Source organism: Poecilia reticulata, chromosome 1, assembly GCF_904066995.2.
Source record: "Poecilia reticulata chromosome 1, P_reticulata-male-v2, whole genome shotgun sequence".
Lineage (NCBI taxonomy): Eukaryota > Metazoa > Chordata > Actinopteri > Cyprinodontiformes > Poeciliidae > Poecilia > Poecilia reticulata.
Genome location: NC_088830.1, coordinates 22619987 through 22642020, shown reverse-complemented (window position 1 = coordinate 22642020; position 22034 = coordinate 22619987). Strand labels below are relative to the sequence as shown.

Sequence of the window (22034 nt, the reverse complement as noted above, 5' to 3'; positions counted from 1 at the left end):
AAAGCAAAGAAGAAGTCAAAGGGAGGAAAAAAAAAGCAGAATCCTCACAGAAAGAAAGTATCGCAGCAGATTTTCTGAGGGAGATTACTTTATGAGGACGACCCTTGCAGTCGTAAAACCCCAACCCGACATCACACACGGCACAAACCCGTTTAAATGAAAGTCTTTTTTTTTTTCACACATCTTAGTTCCAATGGGATGGGGACAAACAGTAAAGAGAAGCTTCTAACATGTGTTTATCAACCTCAGTCTTTAAAGGACAGACGGCTTTAATGGTCTGATGCGCTTTAACTTTATTGCAAGGGACTAAAACTGAGGCATTTTGCAGATAAACGCACAAAGACTTCCACTTTCTCGGTGGCTGTACTGGCTTGGCAGAGCTTGTGCTTTTATGAATGTGCGAAGGAGACTGGGAGCAAAAAGTGCATATCTGTGCTTTTGCACATTCTGTTTTTGTTTTTTTATTTTTTTCCCCCAAGTTTTTTTTATTTTATTTACAGCACAGTGAATGTGTGTGTGTGTGTGTGTGTGTGTGTGTGTGTGTGTGCGCGCGCGTGCGTGTTTGCATTGATGAATGTGTGGTACTGTGGGTTTGGACGTGCTCAAGAGTATATGTTTTCAAAGCTGAAAGGAAGACAGACAAGCCAGAGCTCCAGGACAGATGGGGGTGGAAGGGCTTCTCACACATGCTCTGCCCAGATAAGGCTCATCTGTTTGGGCTTGGCCTCCCACTCCCTCCCTCTCTCAGCATTGGAGCAGCCGGTTTTATTGCCTCGGGTCTTTCCCAGTTGAGGTGGGTGAGCATGCTTCAAATGCACAATCAGAACATAACTATGACAATTTTTTCTTATTTGCTTCCTGTTCTCATTTTAGATCAGTCACCACAGAAAAAGTGGTGCACAAATAATGTATTACCGAGTCTGAAGAGCATATTTTCATAACCAAATCCTCTGACGTTGAAGTTATTATGAAACCGGTTTTACATTAGGGTGCCATTATAGGTGGAAAGATTTCTGTGATTTATCGGCAATATTTGATATCTTTTATAGAAAACCATGTGAGACTTTATGAAATGCTTAATATAATTTATGTGATAAAATGCAGAATAAGAACATTAACATTAATATTTTTAAGCATATTATATAAATTCGATCAAGAGAGCCTTTTTCCACCCACCCCTTGTTAGTTGGTATATTTTTCTTCATTTTTAACAATTGTGGCTGAAAGCAGACTGGAGCTGCACCAAAAAAAAAATCAGTGGATGATTTTCAGCTTCTCGAGTCCAAATCAGTGACTGGCGGAAAATTAAAAAATATGATTTTTATCTGTCCACTAAGCTCAGCACTTTTAGATGAGGAAGTTGTTATTGCACTAAGAAGCGACTCTGAGAATGAGTGAGGTGTTTAAAATGAAGTCTAAATAAAAAGAAACTGTGCACAAAACCATTTAATATAGATTTTTAAGGAAGAATGTAAACTGTTAATTTTAGCTACAACAAAACAGAGTTACATTTCAGCTGATATTAGGAATTTCATGCCTTTGCCATTTCCTACTTTGGTAGTTTCAGGTTCTTCACTCACTGTTAAATTGTAAGAAACAAAAAAAAAAAAGATGGATTTGAAAATGTTTGTTGAAAAATCAATTAGAGGGGCTTTAAATTGGTTTTTTTGAGGTTCTAATGCGACCAACGCCTTCTTGAGCGCCATAGGTTCTGAAATCTCAGGTTGTTTTCACACCAGGGGATTTTTATTCGATTGAGTGGGTAATGTATAAAAGCTTAACAAATTCATTTGGCCTGATACACTTTCACTGCTTTATGAAAGTGGACCAAACTGTCTAGACACCATCATAGAGTTACAGTAGCTGGTCTGTTGGTGCTTTATCACTGCAAGAGCAGCAGGTGAAACAATGAGCTACCCAACATATTTCTCTTGTGTACTAGACAGATGTATAGGTACACAGAATGATGGCAGAGACCATGACAGACTGCTGGGGGTTGCTCAGAAATTGACAAATTGCAGGCCAAGTATTAGTAAATCTGTCACTTCCTCTCTTTGGTTTGCTAAACAGTCTGTTTACCTTATTCCAGGTTGCTTGCTTTTCACTTTTAGAAAAATAGTTTACTTGCAATGAAACCAAGATTCATTTTGTCTTTGATTTAAACAGTAAAATCCTACTTCACATTGGCTACTCTCTCACACACAAATGTCGACTATTTTCATTCTTATATAAATCACGAAAGACCATTCACCACAAAACGGCTGGAATATTTAAATGCTTTTAAATACTGCTGACAGCAGACAGGTTAATACAAAAATAAAAAAAACCCTGAATCGACTACAATCGGCATGAGCAGGACAAATCTCTGATCAGTGCACCTTTATTGCAGGTTCAACACACATCCAAAATTTCCAAAACACATAGAAGCAAAGAAAGGTTTTGGCCCTGGCTGCCTTATGAGCAGGTGTAGAGCCCAGGCATCCTTACCCTATCTGTGACAATAAACATTTTAGACACAGGGATAATGCGACCTGGGATTTGATGGAGATCCAGATGGGATGTTAAAGCCAGAACCATGTAAGATGGATAGTTGATAGCGGTTCACTGAATGTGCGCAGCTGCTCCAGTACCACCGTCAGCAGCAGCCCCTGGCACCGGCACAGGTGTTGTGCCAGGACACCGGTGAGTGAGACTAAGGAAAGCAGCATTGACAGGACGGCGAGAGATCCAGATCTATGTACATGGGAGGTTGCTTGTGTTTATTTCTTTTATCAAATCTGTCATTAATTTAATTGTATTTTTTCCATTTCTTTTTTGCGTTACTTCCTTGCATTAAATAGCTGTGTTGTTTGTGTGATTTTATAAAAACCATGTAAGTAACAACATCTTTATGTGCAGTATTCAAACTCCAGAAATGTAACTCTACTGCATCTGACAGCAATATTTGGTTCAACAGATATTAGATAATGTCGGTAATTAACAGCAACTAATTTCCCTTGAGAATTTCTTTAATCATTCGTCTCACTGAATGTGTTTTTAAAATCCTGTCACACTTGTGATTATGATGTTGCAAATTGTGCCTGCAATTCAGCATTCCTGGCATCAAAACCCGGCTGTGGTTCTACAGATTTTCTCTATTATTACACCGGTCCTAGCTTGGCTGCTGCTAAGATAAAAAAAAAAGAAAAAAAAACTCTTAAAAATTGCTATATGATGTAACTGGATGTACATGACTCAGCAAATTCTCCAATGTTTTTTCTCATAAAATTGACTTAGTAACTTCTTCATCCAACTGCATCCAAACCTAAAACTCTCAATATGCCTTTAATAAGAGCTGCAAGTCTGATGGAAGTGTTTCTTACCATCAATGCTGGAGAGTATGACCCTCGAGTGATCATATGCAATGACGTTAGCGTAGCGGTTCTTTGGTTTGTTGACCTCCAAGTTAGAGTTCTCCCATGTGAACTGCTGAGATGGGTCTATGGACTGGAAGACACAAAGGCAACACACAACATAGATTTAGAAATGTGTTGATTTTTTTCAGGTTTGGCAGGAAATGGATTTACATAATACCAAGAAAAGAAAAAAATGACTCATTCATCTTAGTTTTTATTTTTTAAAAATTATGTAATTTTCAAACAAAAATGTCAAAGTAACAGAAATATTGACTATCTTACAAATGCATGGATGTAGCAGCCATAGCTGTCAGTCTTTGAAAGATAAAAAAAAGCCTCATGCTATGCATTAGTGGTCAAAGTTTGGTTAGTAGGACCAAACAGAATCCTTTATTGATAGTTATGATGAGTTTCAGGTGGAATTAGAGTGAACAATGGCAAAACCCGAATGTTATTAAGTTCCTTTCCATACATCTGAAACCGCAAAATCTTTCTCAGAACAAAAGCAAAGAAATCATTTATACTTCTGATGTTTGTCAGCTGGCTGTACTGGTTCAGGCTTCTTGCTATATGTAGAAGTCTGATTTATTAGACTGATGATTTATCTTATCTTCTTTTTTAGCCTGCTCCCTTTGTGGATGGCTCTTGATTGCCCATCTGTCTTCACTTCACCTGCCTTGCCTGCTGATGGTAGCAAAAGGTTTGTATGGCAGCCTCAATTCCTACAGCTGTGGCTACAATGTAGCATACTACCATCATCATGTGGATGTGTGTGTGTGAAACACACACCAAAAATCAGAGAACCCTCATAACCACCTTGTAAACCTTCTCTTTCACAATACTTGTTTCTAACAAGTCCATCCAGTCTGAAGTCTCGTCTTCAACCCTCTGCTTTAGACAGTTGGCCCCGGGCACCTGAACTTATCCACATTCACTATATTTTACCACTTAAAAGCCTTGCTTTCCCTGTACACATCGTCTACAAACATCATGATGCACATGGATTCCTTTCCAACCCTGTTTGTCACGTTTTCCATCATCAGTGCATACAATAAGGGGTTAAGAGCTGAACCCTTGATGCTTTGAACTAGCGACAAACCAGTGTATTCCTGATGCTGTTCCCAAATCAGGAGAAAACAGGGAGCGCAACATTTTGAATTAAATTTTCTCATACAATTTTTTTAGGAGTTTTTTATTTCAATCTTCTGTGCTTTTATTCAAAATCAAAGCAATAAGTGTGGTTTCAAAGCAGTATACTAAAGAAAGAATTACTGTCTGATTAATGACATATGGGTACGGTGTTGCAAAGGGTATTGCTTTTCCTTTTATTGTCACATAAACACACAATGATCTATTTTATTAAGGCAGGAAGGTTTCCAAACCAGAATGGACCAAAGTAATTGCACCAAGCATTCTGAGCTACTGGCAATGAGTCTTTTTTTGTTTTCCTTGTAGAAAGGTTTGCAAACTAAATAAATGAAATCATCATGTCTTATCTGCTTATCGTATTTACTCAAATGATTGGATATTAAAAATTCAATGACGATCTAAATCATTTTGCAAAAACAGGAGACTTCTGTAAGGGGAAATACTAATTTACTGCCATTTTTGATAAGGTTGCACATATTCTAACTTAAAACTGACTTCCCACCAGTCACTTGTGAGAGTTTTTAAATTAACAAACAGTGTCAAACAATGCTGAAGCGCCAGCGACAAGCCACTATTGAAAACACGCTGCAAATTTAAGACGAGCACATTAGTGACTCTGTACAGGAACACGGATACTTATGATATCCCTTTTCAAGGAAGACTTTCCATTTTCAACAGACACACTCACTACCAGGGAAAGATGATAAAAGCACAATAAATTTCCATTGGTAGAGAGAGGATGGTTGTGTCAGACCATTAAGCTCCTGGAGGGTAATTACAGTGTAACCGTTGCTGTTAGCTGGGAGAGGCAGACATGAGGTCATTACAGGGCTGTCAATGGGGAGGCACAAAGAGGGAAGAGCCAAGGCAATTTAGCAATTTTGAATATTTTACGACACATAATTATGGTTTTTGTGGAGGAAAAATGGACAGGAGTGGTGCTGGCTGAGTGCATGTATGCGCACTCGTAAGTTCAAGACGGCTTTCCACACAGTGCCAACACCAAGTGTGTCTGATTATCACACCGCAATCATTTCTGGCCTCCCTCTCGCTCCTCGGCCGCTCTTCCACCCATCTCTTATGCTCCTCTGCTGAGGGTTCAGAAGCGAACAAAGCACACAGTCATGCAGAGAAAATGTGAGGCCCAGCAGAGCGGTTCCCGCGCCAACCACAGTCTGACACACACACAGCTTCTCCATCACCGTCTTGTCTTTTCCTCCTGCTAAATGCCCTCGTTGGATTATTTTTTTTTCTCGGCTTTTTCCTAAATGTGTCCTAGAATTGCTTTATACATCTGTCACGCACAATCTGTCTCTTTCTTGTGGTAGCCAATTAGAGCCTTATGCCTTCTCCTTCACCCAAAGGTCCTTTGGTGGACATGATTTTTTTTTTGTGGCAAAACAAAACATTTTTACTGCTTTAACAGCTCTCTGTGGAGCTCATTGTAATGCAAGCTCTTGCTGTAACAGCGGGCATGCTTGGAAATAATTCTGCTGATCTGTCCACTTATGTTAGCGAGCATTACCAAAATTTCAGACACACCGTTATCTCCAAGTTCATACCATCATTGCTTTACATTAACTGTGCTGCAAGTTGGACGCATCTAGTAAAGAAATTTCAGAGAACCTTTTCTTTCTTTGCGGCCGCTTCTTGATCTCTGCTTTCCCTCTTTCGACACCAGAGCGCAGAAACAGGAGCCCGATAATCATCTGGCTGCAAGCAAGCTGCGTTCGAGCTCGCAAATTTGACATTTTCTATCTCATCTCATATTTTCAAGCAGAACAAGACAACAGTAAAAGGGAGGAAAATGGACTTTATCTTTTATCGTTTCAAAGTCAGCAAATCAAAAGCGGATGCCAACGCGGAGGCTACTGAAATTGAAAAATGACATGGCACTGATAAACATGACTGACTGCAACAAAACCAGATGAGTTTCTCCCCGAGTTGGAGATAATCAGCATTCCTACCTCGTACTCTTGAGAGAACTTGAGATTGTCATTTGCCTTGAGGCGCTCAATGTGATCTGCCAGCTCAGAGATGGGGACGGGCGGGTGACTTGCCATGCCTGCCGAGCACAGTGAGAAACAGCGAGACGTTGTTTTGATACCGACATTGTGCAACCGAACTATTTTAGAAGAAAAAAATTAAAAGCTGTAGTCTCTGAGGTGGTGTTGTTTAGAGTACTGCCAAGAAGCAAATGGAAGTTAATTATTTTGAAGGCGACTTTTATTCGGACAGAATAAAATCATAATGATGTACAAAAAAAAATGCATCCTGATTGCGTATGAGCGCTGCTGGTGAGAATCAACAGAACAGGTGGTTAAAAAAATCAGCATGAATTTTTTTTTTGTTGTTGTTTTCGGTGGTGTTGCTCGGTGAAATGTTGTCAATTAAAGCTGCTTCGTCCTGAATGGAATGGAAGGTTAATTAGAATGACAGATTGACAGGAGAGTGAGAGAGAAAGATAAAGAGGGAGAGAGAGAGAGAGAGAGACTAACTGACTTGACAAACGGCGATAACCGCGGTAGACTGATACACGATAAGCTGCGAAAGGAGAAAAACATCAAAATTAACCTCATTAGTACAACAATCACCAGAACCAGCATTTCATGTTTAGCCTGTGTGCTGGTGAGAAGTTTACACACGTTCATCATTTAGGCAGGAACATTTTATGAATTTTCAGTCCGCTTTTAAAAACGCATTTCAACTGTTCTTCCTTCAGAGTGACATGGCACTGCAACAAAGAACTTTGATTTTTAAAAACTTTTGTTTGGCTGCAAAAGTTTGAATTTCTCTGGAATATTTTCCAATCCACACAGGGTCATGATGATCAGTTTCTAAGTGAAGGTAAAATGTCTTTAACTTGAGCAAAGTACTGTTGTAGTTCTAGTTATTTAAGCTGTTTTCTTACGTCTGAGAGCTTTGAAACTGCTTGATTTCCTGAAACGAGGTCTGACTTTTCTCCTTTTTCATTACTTTCAACCAGGTTCTAACCGGCTAACTACAGATGCAAAGATATGAGAACTTGGGTCAATATCAATAGCCTGTATTGATATTGCAAAGGCAAATGCAACAAAATGGAAATAAATATTGGTTATTAATATCCAACCAGTTTTACTTAAAAAAATTACTAATGTCAGCCGATACCAATGTTAGTGCCGATACATCACGTATCACTCTAGCTAAATGTTGATTTAAAGGAAAGTTGAAACATTTGGGAGAAGTTCTTCCATCTTTACTCTTTGATTCTTTGGTGTCAAATGCACCAGTAGAAAAGACAGAGTGAAACAGACCCTTAGCATGACGCTGTCGCCACCAAGCCTGACGACTGGTAGAGTGCTAGGTCTGAAAGCGTCATCTAGACTCCAACAAACATTCTTCTTGACTGTTTTCTTGTCTTGCTTTATCCTTGCTTTATCTAATTGTGAAGCTTTTCTCAAGAAGCCATTTGGCTTGTCTATTGGAGCAATGGAAAATTTTAGTCAATTTTAGTGCAAGATCTTCTTTCCCAGTTGTCACCCTTTCAGTCCATGTCAATATAAAAATAGGTTCAGCAGAAACGCAATTGTGGGTATATGTTTATATTTGATCTTGTATGTATAAACTAACTCTGACTCTGTGTGGGGAAAGTCTAAATTCCAACTTATACACCCATTTCTTCTTAAAAAACTATTGTAGTTAATTGAATACAATCTTCAAGATCCATGTATGTAAACTTCTCACTAGCATTGTATTCGTCTCCCACCTACCTGGAGTCTGGAAGTTGATCCTCCGCAGCTCCACGGGATCTGTGGGATGGTGGGAGGACATGGCTTTGCTGCAGGGAAAACTGCCCTTCCTTCCCTCTGCCTCGGCTCTTTTCCTAGAATAACAGATGAAATCTGGCTCAGTATTTAAAACACCTGGTATGAAATGAAGTTTAAGTCTATACTGTTGGGCCAAACGTAATTATTGTTTCCAATGTCTCAATAATTGGATGTGATTATTGGTAGCCAAAGATCTCTAGTTTCAATTTATAGTTCCTGCAGAACCAACTCAGGTTCGTCTGCCTGGTTGACAACATTCAGAAGAGTTTCAAAACGTTTTGATTAGCCTATCAGCACTGTGGGTGTCAGTAGAAGAAACAAACTTTATAAGATAACATACAAATGTCTTCTAGGCACTTTGAATAGCATTACTGGAGGAAGACAGCTTTGTCTTGGCACTTGAGGAACATAGAAACCCCATGCAGAAAGAGTGGGACTCAAACCCAGGACCTTCTTGCTGCAAGGTAACAGTGCTAATTCAAATCTAAAAATTCCTAAGCTAATCAAACCTAACCAGAAAGTCCAACTCTGCTTTTAATGTAATCGTGAAAACACGAAAGGGAAGCACTCTCAATATGTTTTGCTTTTTAGCATAAAGACCACCTTAGACTTGCATAAAAACTGTAATGTATAAGTTTGTCAAACCTAGACATTGATTTTCTACACTGATTAAACTTCATTAAGCAGCAAAAATAGATTTTCATTTTTGCCAGAAGATTGCTAAAATCTCTTCTTGTCATTTTGTGAACCCCGTATCGTGTATTACCACATCTTGTGAGCTGATGTATAATATTTACACTCCCATAATATTGGCTGCTATATTTATCCAATGCAGTGTATAAAGCTTTTCTTCTTGAATTATATAATCACTTAAGGTAAAGAAGCAGTTATCAAAGCCACATTAGCATAATTTGACACTAGTTCAGTCTAATATTTGCAGAAGTCCTTGAAGAGGTTTTTTAGGGCGAGCGGCCCTGTAAGCCAGAGGAAATGTAAATAAGGAGTGCTTGTTTACCTGTCAGGTTTGCTGGATCCAAAAGGGGGACAGGGGGGAGGACGTGCAGATAAAAGGACAGACAAGAAGGAATACCATTAGTGTCCGATCAAAGTGCATCAGAGACAAAAGGAATCCTGAGCTCATCACTTTCTTTTTCACATTTACACTAATCAGTTTCTCGGTATGGCATTAGATATGCAAAATACCACCTCCTGTGGACACAAAGGGCAACGGTAGATTTAAAAAAGAAAACTTCATTGCTATGCACTGGATGCGCATCATGGCTAACCGTACTGACGCCATTACATCTAATAACGAATTAGAAAACATGGCTCCAAGTGCAACTTAACTCCAGATGAGACATTAACAGTCAGAAATCTCTAGGAGTAACCCTCTAGGGCTTATGAACATCAGATTATTGGCATCAAGGTTAATAATTTTGCTATGCCACATCTGTCACAGCAATTATTTATGTGCATTAAAAAAAAAAAAACCTCTTGCCAGCAGAGCTGATGATTATCATTAAGGACGCTAACGACTTGTAATGTTATCTTACTCTGTCTGTCTCTTATGTAAGCAAATGCTGCCATCCATATATAGGCCATAATACAGAGTACAGGGACAAAAATGATTCAAACTGAATGGAAATCTATGAGATAACGGCTTTTAATTCCTCTTTTTTTCAATCAGGATGCAGATGAATACAATGAATCATATCTCAATCTGTCTTCTACTGCCAAAAGGTTACTCTTACCTCTTAAATAGAAGAATGGCGATGACAATACAGACAATGAAGATGACAGCCAGCACAGGGCCCACGACCCACAGCAGACCCTCCTCCTCGTCAACAATCGGCTGGGGATCCACGTCCGATGCGGTCACCGGATCAGAATAGGGGCTGGTTGAGAACATTGTCTGCAGGAAGTCATGAGTTCAGCCATTTTGGCATATTTTTTTTGCATCAACAACATTGTTTCCCGAGCACACGAGACCACGCTTACGTTTTCTGAGAGATCCAGGAGAGCAAGGACAAAGAAGACATACTCCTGCCCACCCTGCAGAGGACGGTTGCGGAAGTCGCCGTAGTTTCGGCTGTCGCCTAAAGTGAACTCCAGTGGGAGGGTCTTAAAGTGAGCCGTGACATAGGCTCTGGGCTCTGACTGGCTAGCCTGTCTGCGGATGCGAAGGGCCCGGCTGACGCTTGTCCTGTTGATCTCTCGGAGGAGCTGCAAGGGAGAGCAGCAGGAGAGTCTGGTCAGAAACTTATTTAGATGAGCAAAAAGGAAAGTGTTGGCGAATAAACAAGTAGTACAAAGTACTCAATCATACTAAGGTAAATGGTAGAGTTGTGAGGGAACAGCGGGAAACAGCTGGGTGTAATTGTCCTTTCTGCACCTTGCACAGGTATTCCACTGTCACACTACAACTGCAAACTTCAATGCAATTATTGGCACCACACAAATTGGCACTTAATTATAAAGTAGAAGGAAAATGATGCTGGGTCTTAAATATTTTACAAAAAAAAAATATTGGAAAATGTGGGGTGCATTTTTATTCAGCACCCCGAGGCAAAATTGAGTAGAACCACCATATGTGGGGTTTTGGGTTATGGATCTGAGCAGCTTCTCCACAGTAACCATGAGCCTTTAGGCTACTTATCTGATTAATGCAGTCTTTGCCCAGTCCATCACGCTAGGTGGATGGCCATGTCTTGGTAGGTGTGCAACTGTTGTCATAGTCTTTCTGTGTCTGGGATTAAACAGTGCTCATAAGATTGTGGAAACCTCTCTATGAGTCTTCAGGGCATTGTTTGCTCACTCATCTCCCTATCTGACCCTGATTTCTTCTCTGGATTGTTGTATTTACACCAAGATTAAATAAGACACAAACAAACCCTCTCTCCTTCTTACTTTGGGGTATCAGTGTAAAAGAGGCAAATCATAACTTTCAGACTTTTATTTTGTGAGAGACCTTTGAAAACATGTGTCCTATTCATTTCACTTCATAACTTTGCACCTCTCTGTGAGAGTTTATCACATGACATCCCAAGCGCACACACACACACACACACACACACACACACACACACACACACACACACACACACACACACACACACGCACACACACCCACACACACACACACACACACACACACACACACACACACACACACACACACGCACACACACACACCCATACATGAAAAAAGTGGAAGATTTCATGGAGTTTGGATACTTTGGAAAGGCACTGATATTGCTAAAAGTGTTTTAGTATATTTGAATCTCTTTAAATAAAGAAATCTCTGATAATTTATCCAACATAAAAAACCCATCAGTGCAGGAGCAATAGGCTGCAGAAAGCATTGTTTCCAAGGCAAATTTGTCTTCATCAGCTGAGGTGCTGTCACATTTATCTGCTGATAAATTGAGCAGCGCACCATAAAAAGGCTATTGAACTAATCTTACACACATGAATGTGCCTTCAGAACAGCATAATGAGGTGATAAGGTCTTTAGAAGTAGCCGGAAGTGAAATTGGATGGGAAATGTTATGCAAAATCATTGTTTGGAATAAGTGCGGTACAGATAGCCTTGTCGTCTACTTTCCCGGAGCTGCGTAAGCGTTCACTTCACTTAAAGGCCCCTCATTGTCCAGATGTCCTTTTTCCTCCTACAATTATCACTGCTGTCACTGAACACCGTTGTCCTGTATAGATATGCATTATGATCAACATTAAGCTCTGCTTACCTCGTCCAGATTCATCTGATCAGGATCATCCCAGGGATTTAGAAACTTTCCTCCTCTCTGCTTCTTCAGTGGCACCACCACCACATAATAACCCCTGAAGCAGAGCAACACTGGATTCAAGACCAGGAACTTGGACAAAGTATTTACAGAGCTTCCACAATTTGCTACAGCCATATTTGAAATCGCATTAATATAATCTCTCTGCTCAAAATCCTATACCCCATCAAATACCCCGTCGTGGCAATGTGGTTTTTGGAGATGTTTGCAAATTTATAAAAAAATAGAAAACTAACAAATTCAAATTCCAGTGCCCACCACCCAACCTAAAACAATACATCAACTTGGTGACCCAAGATGTCAGATAAAAGTCTGACAGGCCCTGATCAGAGATTAGCCTGTCAGAAACAAAAAAAAAAAAAAAAATGCTTTTTTTAAACCAGCAAAAGCATTAATGCTCAGAGGTTCACTCTTCCCTTTTGGAAGTTGTTGTTAAAAAGACAGAGACATTCAACAGTGAATTCAGATAAGGTACAAATATACAGTAAGAGTAGCTATTTATTAACAAGAAATCACCACATCAGAACGTTAGACGTCAGCAGAGAGCAGAAAGTTGAGCATGTTACAGTAAAGTCATAAAACATGCTAGATTTAAAATTGCTGATAGACTTTCAGACATCTCTCTGTTAATGTGAAGTGATCACAGGAAAAACACAAAGAAACCGCTGTTTTGAAAATAGAAAAATCATGAATCATGAATGAATCAGGTACAAAATCTTTGACTGGTGCCTCTATATCGATAAATAAAGCTGGCAGATTGACAAAGCTCTCATTTGATTGTGAGAGCATCTATAATCTTTACAAATGGTTTCTAAGGCAGCAGTCAGTACAAATTAAATAATGGAAAAAAAAGAATGTGAATAAAATCCACAGTTTTCAAGACATAAACAACATGGCAATTGCAAAGAGGACAAATGTAAACAGCAGAGTGAGTCATCCGGGGTTTTAAAATGCAAAAACTGCTATCATTTGCTATCTATATTTGGTTTTACGGTTACAAAACACAGACGAAAGCATCAGCCCTGGGCTCTCATTTGTGGGTGTTTTCAGACGTGCTTTGCTGCCAAATGTTTGAAATCTTTTGTTATAGGCCAATAAATAAAATAAGAAAAAACTGACGTGAGTTAACAGATATCTCTCTGCGAATGTAGGAAGATGAACCTGAAACTTGTTACTATTTAACCACCACATGTACTGCATTCCCGTCATTACCTGACTTTTGCTGTCGTCTGCACAGTTGGCAGCTGCACAGTCACCATTCCATCCGCATTTGTCTTTCCCACAATAAGGGGTTTGCTTTTCAGGATGTCTGGGGCGGTTGTGGCAGTGACGCGGTGCTGCAGCCCGCCAGCGCTGTTGGCTCGGTTTGTGAGCAGGAAAGAGTACTGGGTGTCCGGATCCAGCCCAGTTATGAGCTTCTGCGTCTGCTTGCCGTCCACTTCCACAGACAGGCCTTTTCCATACAGGATCTGGGAACATAATTCACAACATGCACGATGTTTTCAGACTTCAAAACAGTTGTTTTCAACTGCAAAAACATCTACACCGCGCTGCAGATCAAATGTATGGCACTTTTATTGGGTATTAATTTCAAAATAAAGCTAGCTAAACTGTGACAAATCACTTGCATTAGCAAGATTAATGAGGTGTGATGTGTAATGTTTTGCTATAAATGGATTCCTGTGTTTTTTTTTACATACTCTATACAGATTTACGTTGTCCTATAACCAGACCAAACATTTTTAAATCTGTTGAATACCCCTTTATGTGATACAATTGTGCTATTAATATGATGATCGATGTATTTATTGCTAAGTTAATTTTTCAGCCAATAAATCAGTAACATCTAAATAGAAACCTGCACGTTTGCATAGTGTACCTCGAGGTTACCCTCTGCTTTTTCAGGTTATATTTGAATTAGCAAGCTAGAGAAGAAACGTTTGCTTTAATAGTTAAAATTTCTTTCTTTCTTTTCAGTTACCTCCAATCCTTCATTACCAGATCCTCCAGTTGATTTATGTCCACTTCACCTTGCTCCTGTTTGGTAAGTTTTCAGTTTTTTTTATTAAAACAAATTCTGTGCTCCTGTCTGCATTTTATTTTCACTTTTCAGTGATTCTATCTTTTAAAACCACAATCATATAAATTTACTAACAATCCACCCAGGGCCTGCAGGTAAAAATTAGTCTGTGAAGTCTGGTCTTAGATTATGAGTAGTGCCTCTTTTGAATATTTTAGTATATAAGCTAACTTCGCCAAAGTAAAAATGACTTTTAGAGTTTGAGTTGTCACTTTCAGTTTGGCTCCTTTCTGCTCTATAGTCTATTTACTTTCTCATCTGCTGGTTAGTATTTTGATTTTGTAGGTGTTAATGCTACTTGTTTTAGGGTTTAGAATCAGCCGCAGCTGTTTTCACTCTGGTAATTAGTTTCTCCTTTTTCTTATCCTAGTAACCATTGCCTGGTAATTGTTCCTTGTTGGTCCAGTCATTCATTTTGAGGTTCTACAGTTCTCTTCCCTTCATGCTACATTGTTCTATTTGAAGTTTGCAATCCCTATTTTAAATTAGTTTCTGCTTTTAGCTCTGTATAAGTACATTTCTGTTCCCAAATTAGTTCACATTATTAACCTTTTTAGTTATATACCATGCAGTGAAAATGTATTTACAGTAAACGGCTGGGCAGGGTTCTTGTCCCGGATCTCCCAAGAAAGCAGAACCGAGTTCTTCATGGCTGCCTTCACTCTGAAGTTGGTGGCAAAAACTGTAGCACAGGACAGACGGGAGCAGAAGAGCAAAAAGATTTCAAGAGTGTTAGATTTTTTTTTTCTGCAAAATGAAACATATGCAGTCTTACCTGTGTTTCATTCTTTAGAAGCAGATTCAAACTAGCTATTTGATCTGATCAACAAACAACATGACTGGACAGAGACTCTGCCCCAGACCCAAGACTCTTACCTTGCTTTAGGAATAGGCTGTTGGGTCTAAGGCTACAGTGACAAGACAATGAAAAAGGACACTTAAGATGCAGTAACTATATACTGAGTGTTTGTGGCCATGTGTATGTGCAAATTTGCACAATCTGAGATCCAGAGGGCTGTTTGAACCTGGTTCTGGCATCCAGAATAATGATGATGGGTTTGCAAGAATGTGAGCGTAGTCCTACCTTGGTCAAGCCGCTGCGTCCTGAACTGGATCCCGGGGCTGTACGGCCCAGGACCGACAACTGTGAACGCACACACCCTGACATCATACACAGTATCGGCACTAAGACCCTCCAGCAACACACTCGACCCAGGAGTGGGCACCACCACCTCCGTAGCGTTCCCCCGACTGTTTATGTCCTTATACAGCACAGAGTACTTTGTAATTTTTCCATTTTGCTCTATCAGAGGGACTGATTTCCATGTCAGTTTGAGGTAGGTAGCAGAGGCCTCCTCCAGAATTATATTTTCTGGGTATCCAGTCGGAACGTCTTCTGGAGTGGTCACCTCCTTGACAGACTCCTCTCCGTAGCCCATTTTGTTTCGGGCAGAGAGTCTGAACACATAGTTAGCTCCCTTGTGGATATCCAGAGCAGTGTAATGGGTTTCTTTAGTGGGGAACTCCACCACCGTAAAGGGAAGAACATCCAAGCGGCCGAAGGTGAGTCGGTATCCCAGCAAAGGGGTTGGTGGGTTGGGAGGGGGATACCACTGCAGAAGAGCAGTACCTAATTTAGTCGCACTAACCAGCAGTCTAGGTTTCTCAGGAACTAAATAAAAGGGAGACAGTAAAAGAAGAAGAAAGAGAATGATGAAAAGATAATTAGAGGGTTATTATAACACACAGCAAAACGGGATAATACATATAATGTGCGACTAAATGACCTACTTCTTAATGGCAACGCAAGGTAAGACATTATGACGTATGACCAATTTGGTAATTTAGCAGCCTCTAATGTTAATTAATGAAGCTAAACATGATTACTCATAACTGAGCCTTTTTATCAGTGAGTCTGTTTGTGAAGGCACACTTACAAGGCAAGGCAGTGCATGCAGTAACAGCTTTGCTGCGAGCACCATCACCCTTTGCGGTGTAAGCTCCCACTGACACAGAGTAGGCTGTGTCTGCTTTCAGGTCTCCGAGCACAATCTCCTAAAAAACAACCATCGGCTCCGTCAGCTACAAGAGACAAACAACTGTGGCATTGCTGGGTCTTAAGATCCAAATGGATAGAACAAGACAGAAACGGTTTGTAGACAGCAAGGCATTCAGTTCAACTGCAGTGCCTAAGGCTCTTTTTCCATTTTGATGGAAAAGCTTCTCCTTGGAGATTATCTTAGGAAAATTGAAAAACAAATTTTATGAATCGTAGAAACCTAATACAAAATCTTATTTAACGGCACAAATTTTTTTTTCTTTTTTTTTTTTTTACCACATTTAGTAGAATATATTTTCTAGCTTATTTGAATAAAAACAAACCAGATAAATTCAATTCTCATTTGGGAAGTTATAAGTATTGGTATTTGTCTTCAAGGAAAAAAAAAAAAATTAGAACAAAAACTCAGTGGAGAGCGGAGTGAAAGCTCTCGGCACAGTCTGGATTTTGAAGGTAAAATCTATCCTACTCGTAATGTTTTGCTTTTTTAATTTTCAATAAAATGCCTGACAAAAGGTTTACTTACATATTCTGCTGAGTTCCCATATTCCCACTAAGCAATGAAGCCATAAAGCAGGAAAAAAGAAAAATGCACACTTTAGAGTATTTGAACAGGATCAACAACATATCTCTAAATATAAATAAGTACATAAGTGAATATTTTCAGAGACTATTGTCAAAGGCTGTTTTCACAGTAAAAAAGCAATATGGTCATTGCTTTCTAAACAGAATACATTACATATCAGCTTGACCTAAAGTGGTATTTATATTGATCCTGCATGAAAAGACACTTATGTCTTATTTATTTTAGGTTAATTGCAACCCACAATCAAAAAGGAAGTCGAATAACTTTTCTTCTTTGTTTTTCATAAATTGCTCCTGGCACAGATTACTATATAAGTAATTAGTTGCTTGTGTTCATGTTACCTGTGAGTCATCTATGAGGATGTCTTTGATGAGGGATTGACCTTGTGGTTCGCCATAGTTTGTCCGCACATAGTGGACTTGGTAGCCACGGACCTGTCCATGTTGCAGCTCAGGTGCCGGAGCACGCCACTTCACCCTAATGGCCGAGGCATTCACTGTCTCTGCTTCAACCCCTCGTGGAGGACCACTTGGAACTACAAATGCATTTTGGAATAGAGGTCAAGGGTCACAAATGATGGGCACTTAATAGTAAAAGCTGTCAATTTAGTCCTGTCGAAAATAGGTGGGCAGAAAAAAAAAAATCCAAAATCTGGGGAAAAAACATTTACAACCCTTCAAAAAGTCTTTAAGTGCTTTTTGATGACTGGTAAAAAGCCGATAGGTAAAAATGAGAGAGCTCGAGGAAAATCATGGTTGGAAAAAAACGGTGAAGTACAGGAGGCAAATGTAGAGAGAGGTAAGAATGGCAGAGAGCGAAGTATTTGTTGCCAGGGGCAAGTAAAAAGTGGCAGTCATTCAACGAGAAAATACTGTTATCAAGAAAGACATCTCTCGTGCTGCCAAAAACTGCACTTTTACCCGAAAAGAAAAAGACAGAGAGAAAAAAAGACCCTCTAGTCACCTCTTGTTATCTGACTGACTCCAGTAAAAGCACTCTAAAAATGGTGGACTTAGAAAAAAAAAAAAAAGATTTTATGAAACAAAAAGGACTAAAAAAATATGGAGTGAACGTTCAAAAAAATTGCAGATTCTTGATAGCACAAAATACAGTTAAGTAATGCATATTCAATTATTTTAATTGGTAAAGAAGACGGGGAGGATTTTGTTTGTAAGACATGGTCAGTCAGAAAAGCAAAGACAAGACGTAAGTGGGTTGTTTTGTTTGCACGGATCATCAGTATCATTATAAAATAATGAAATCAAGAGAGTTCCTTGTTACCAAAAACAAGATTTTAAAGGATAGGAAAAGATGCAGGAGGATAAAAATGTCAGTGGAAGAAAATGGGCTTCTGGAAAGAAGGAATATTCAGACGAGATTTCTGAGTTTTGGGTTAATTTTTGAGGTTATTAGAGGGAAATCAAAACAAGGATTATTGAAATGGGTGGATTTGAAAGTGGTTCTAAGATGCTACATTCACTTAAAACTTAAGCTCACAGTAAGACATAATGCCTCTGCCAACCAGTGGTTGTTAGTTGGGGGTGACCCTCATTCAATATTAATCAGCGGTCGTTGTTAGTTGGGCAGACCAGCCTAAGACGGGTACGGGAACATATTTGCATTTATTTCAGGAACATACCATCTTCCTCGGTGCGGACAAGCAGCTGTAAGCTTTCCGGTCCTTCTCCAGCCTCCGTGAGCGCTCGAACAGTTAAGCCATACTCTGTCCATTTCTCAAGATTTTCCAGGAGATACGGAGAACTTCCCGGAGGAATCCCGTCAACTCTTTTGGACGTTTTGTTGCCCTCCATTGTGGAATACTGGATGGAGTATCCCGTTATGATGCCGTTCTGAAACTCCAGGGGTGGTGGAGCCCAACTTACCAGGATGCTGGTAGAACTGGGACTGGTGCATGTGATGTCCTGGGGAGGTGCTGAAGGAACTGGTAGGCCAGTATTGAGGAAGGTGGTTGTTGTTGGGGTAAATGTCATTGGGTGGTGTGTGCGAGTCATTTTGTGTCGGATGGAGAGGTCAAGAGGGTGTTTGCCATGAAAGAATGATGATGAAATTGAGCGGATGAGAAGCAGGAGAACAAAAAAGACAAAGAAACATAAAATGAAAACAAAACACTGGATAACGAAAGCTCCTGTGTGTGAGAAATGACTGTGTGACTAGAAAGCAAAAAAAAAAAAAAAAATAGCTGAACAAAGATACCGAATGAAGGGTGTCACATCTGTATAAATGTTTGGTTAATGAAAACAAGTGAATGACTTCAAAGAAATGCAACACAAAGACACTGACTAGAGATATTACACATAAAGATGCCAGCTATAACTTACTTGTCCTTTGCCTAATGAAGATTCTCTGATCCATGCTGGACTTCTCAAGTCTATCTGCGAATTTCTGGCCTCTTACCTTGTAGTTGATTGAATCTGACAGAACTCAGATTGATACCAAACAAATAAAGGCTTCGACTCTAATTCATTCATTCATCAACTTAAACCCCTGACTAAACCAGCCACACAATTAAAAGAATTGCAAATTCTTTTAATTGTGTTTAATGATTCGGTTTTCAAAGAACTGAAGAAGTGGTGTTGTTCTCAAATCTGTGGCTGACGTGCGTATTTTTTCTGATGTCAGATTTCAGATGTCAATATTCATTCACGTATTTGTTTAAGCATCAACCATGAAGTCGGCTAAAGTCTGCATTGCTAGTGGCCCCATTTTGACAATGCAACAAATGAACTCATAAAGATGTGTTTGGCAGAGAAATTTGTTGATTTCACCAGAAGTATTCACACTTTTTGAACTTTTCACATTTTGTCACATTACCCCAACACTTGATGATTTGTTCATGTTTAAAAAGCTGAAAATGTAAAAAAAAGAGTTTATGTTCAAATGCTGTTTTGGAGACCAAGCTGAAAACCAAAATAAAATAGTAAAGATAACAGGTACACCAGCCAGTGAGCCAGTAAGTATCAATTTGAATACATTTTTTGAAAACATCTACAGACAAGGATCTCTTGGCAATGCATGCACTTTTTATTGTTTTTAAACTGTTACCCTCAGGTAGATGGTATTTCTACTGCTATTGTTTTTTTTTTAAACAAGACAATACAGAGCTGTTCTTTATAGCAAAAAATCAGTATTCAAACAAAGACAAAGCTCATTTGTAGTTTTAAAATACCTCTTTTCATGATCAGAAAAGAAAGCATGTTTAAATCAATACCTGTATCTCTCCAGTTCTGTCTTGACATTGTCTGTTGTTTGAGAACATCTGGATGGATGTGTCTAGCGTTCTGTTTTACTTTCTGGGGTGACGTATATGAGCAATTTCCTGTGCTCAGTCACTAATAAAATGTCCTAGCTGGGACTATAAAGTATCTATTCCATTCTAGATGGGCCCAGTCAAAGTACAGAACTAAATATAATTGGTAATCTAACAGTCAGATTTGATAACTGCTTTTCAGAAATGGCCCAATATTCAGTCCAACATCTGCGATTGAGATGTTTTACCAAGAAGAATGGGCAAAGATTTTAGTCTCTGGATGTCAAAAGTTATAGAGAGATATACCCCAAAAGACTTTCAGCTGTCACCGCTGTGAAAGCTTTTTCTACAAAGTGTTAACTCAGGGGGAACAAAACAATCCCCCCAAAGTATCCTAGTTTTAACATGAAAATCTTTGAAAAATCCAAGCAGCATCAATTCCTTTGTAAAGGTCTATAGCTTGGGTTTTTTTTAGCACCTTTTTGGCTCAGTAGCCTTGCATTGTCAAAACAGAAGCTTATTTTCCCCTCTTCTCTCAAATCCCATCTCAAAAACACAACCACACACTTTCACACCATGTAGTGCGCGTAGATAAACCTACGTGTCTGCGGAGTGTCAATGGACACTTCGTTGGTGTACGCTCCAATCCCATTTTTGCTCTTGGCAGCCAGCTGGAAGGTGTAGGTGGAGAAGGGCTTCAGGTTCTTCAGCAGGTAGGAGGTGGCTGGCTCGAAGCTCACTTTCCTCTGAAGAGGCGCACAGATAAGAGGAAGCTCTTAACATTCAGATTGGGTCGTCTTCTCTCTGCTCTTCATTCCATCCACTCAAACATCCACTTTTAATATTTATGTTACCATCCGTCCGGCCATCAAGTAAACAGTCCACGCTACCAGTCCATCCGTTTTTCCTGTGCCTACCTCCTCAGTGTCGTCGACCCTTCGATACACCAGTTCGTATCCAGTGATTTGGCTGTCCGGGCCGCCCTGAGTCGAGGGGGCCACCCAGGACAACAGGATACTGGTCTCAGACTTGGCTTCACCCTTGAAGTCCAATGGTTGAGATGGAACTAAAAAGAAGAAGAAGAAGAAATGGAATAAGAAATGAAAATATGACTACTTATGTGTCATGTGTTTTCCCAGAATTATGGGGCAATGTGCTTTTTATAGTGAATCGTTTTGTTGTTTCTCTAAGTTTACCTCCAGTCTTGGCTATAATTTGGAGATCCTGTGACAAAGGTCCATCTCCTACAGAGGTAAACGCCAGCACTCGGATGTAATAGGTCTTGTTAGGAGTCAGATCCTGGATGGTGATGAAATTGGTGCCTCGGACCATCTGCTTCTCCCACTGTACGCGTCAATGCAACACATGTGTGCTCAGTTTTAATGCGGCTAACAAAGTGTCAGATTTTAAAGTTATTGACTCAGATGACGCAGAACCACACACCTGGTTGACTGGGAGTGTGTTGTCTGAGGTGTAGTACACCCTGTAACCGACCACCTGACCGTTGGGTTCCTCCGGCTCGTCCCAATGAATCATTGCTGTTGTAGCACTCAGCATCCGACCTATGACCTGCAGGAGAAAAAAAGCCTTCAGCTGAGCAATTCAACACTCTAAAACTTGAAATCAGATTCATTTGATTCAGCGTTGTGGTGCTTAAGATGAAAAGGCAAACAAAATCTAAACTTCACATTTTATTCCCAGAAAATGAAGCTAATGATTAGTCTACAAAGGGGCCAGGACTAAAGGAAAAAGAGTTACTGTAATCCTAAGAATGTCAGGCCATCAGTTTAAGACCTTAAGCTGAAGCGTACCTGGGTAATTCAGCACGACAATGATCCAAAGCACACCAGCAAGTACATGTCTGTGTAGCTCATATAAAAGCAAAATG

General features: G+C 39.7%; 1 protein-coding gene across 23 annotated transcripts in view; it reads right to left on the bottom strand.

Moving 5' to 3' along the window:
* The window catches only part of ptprdb (protein tyrosine phosphatase receptor type Db), a 202082-nt gene that overhangs the window by 17360 nt on the left and 162688 nt on the right, over window positions 1–22034 (bottom strand). For 11 of the 23 annotated variants that reach the window (XM_008416472.3, XM_008416463.3, XM_008416509.3 and 8 more), the window contains 19 exons: window positions 21590–21715; window positions 21343–21490; window positions 21064–21212; window positions 20748–20892; window positions 18518–18820; window positions 17220–17413; window positions 16819–16845; window positions 16171–16288; window positions 15318–15905; window positions 14821–14915; window positions 13366–13622; window positions 12097–12190; window positions 10349–10573; window positions 10102–10262; window positions 9366–9377; window positions 8294–8406; window positions 7047–7088; window positions 6512–6609; window positions 3363–3486 (listed from right to left, as the gene is read on the bottom strand). In XM_008416472.3, coding sequence (XP_008414694.1) covers window positions 3363–3486; window positions 6512–6609; window positions 7047–7088; window positions 8294–8406; window positions 9366–9377; window positions 10102–10262; window positions 10349–10573; window positions 12097–12190; window positions 13366–13622; window positions 14821–14915; window positions 15318–15905; window positions 16171–16288; window positions 16819–16845; window positions 17220–17413; window positions 18518–18820; window positions 20748–20892; window positions 21064–21212; window positions 21343–21490; window positions 21590–21715 — 3019 coding nt within the window. The remainder of the gene's footprint in view (window positions 1–3362; window positions 3487–6511; window positions 6610–7046; window positions 7089–8293; window positions 8407–9365; window positions 9378–10101; window positions 10263–10348; window positions 10574–12096; window positions 12191–13365; window positions 13623–14820; window positions 14916–15317; window positions 15906–16170; window positions 16289–16818; window positions 16846–17219; window positions 17414–18517; window positions 18821–20747; window positions 20893–21063; window positions 21213–21342; window positions 21491–21589; window positions 21716–22034) is intronic. The other 12 variants (XM_008416530.3, XM_008416539.3, XM_081609110.1 and 9 more) reach the window with 3 other exon arrangements.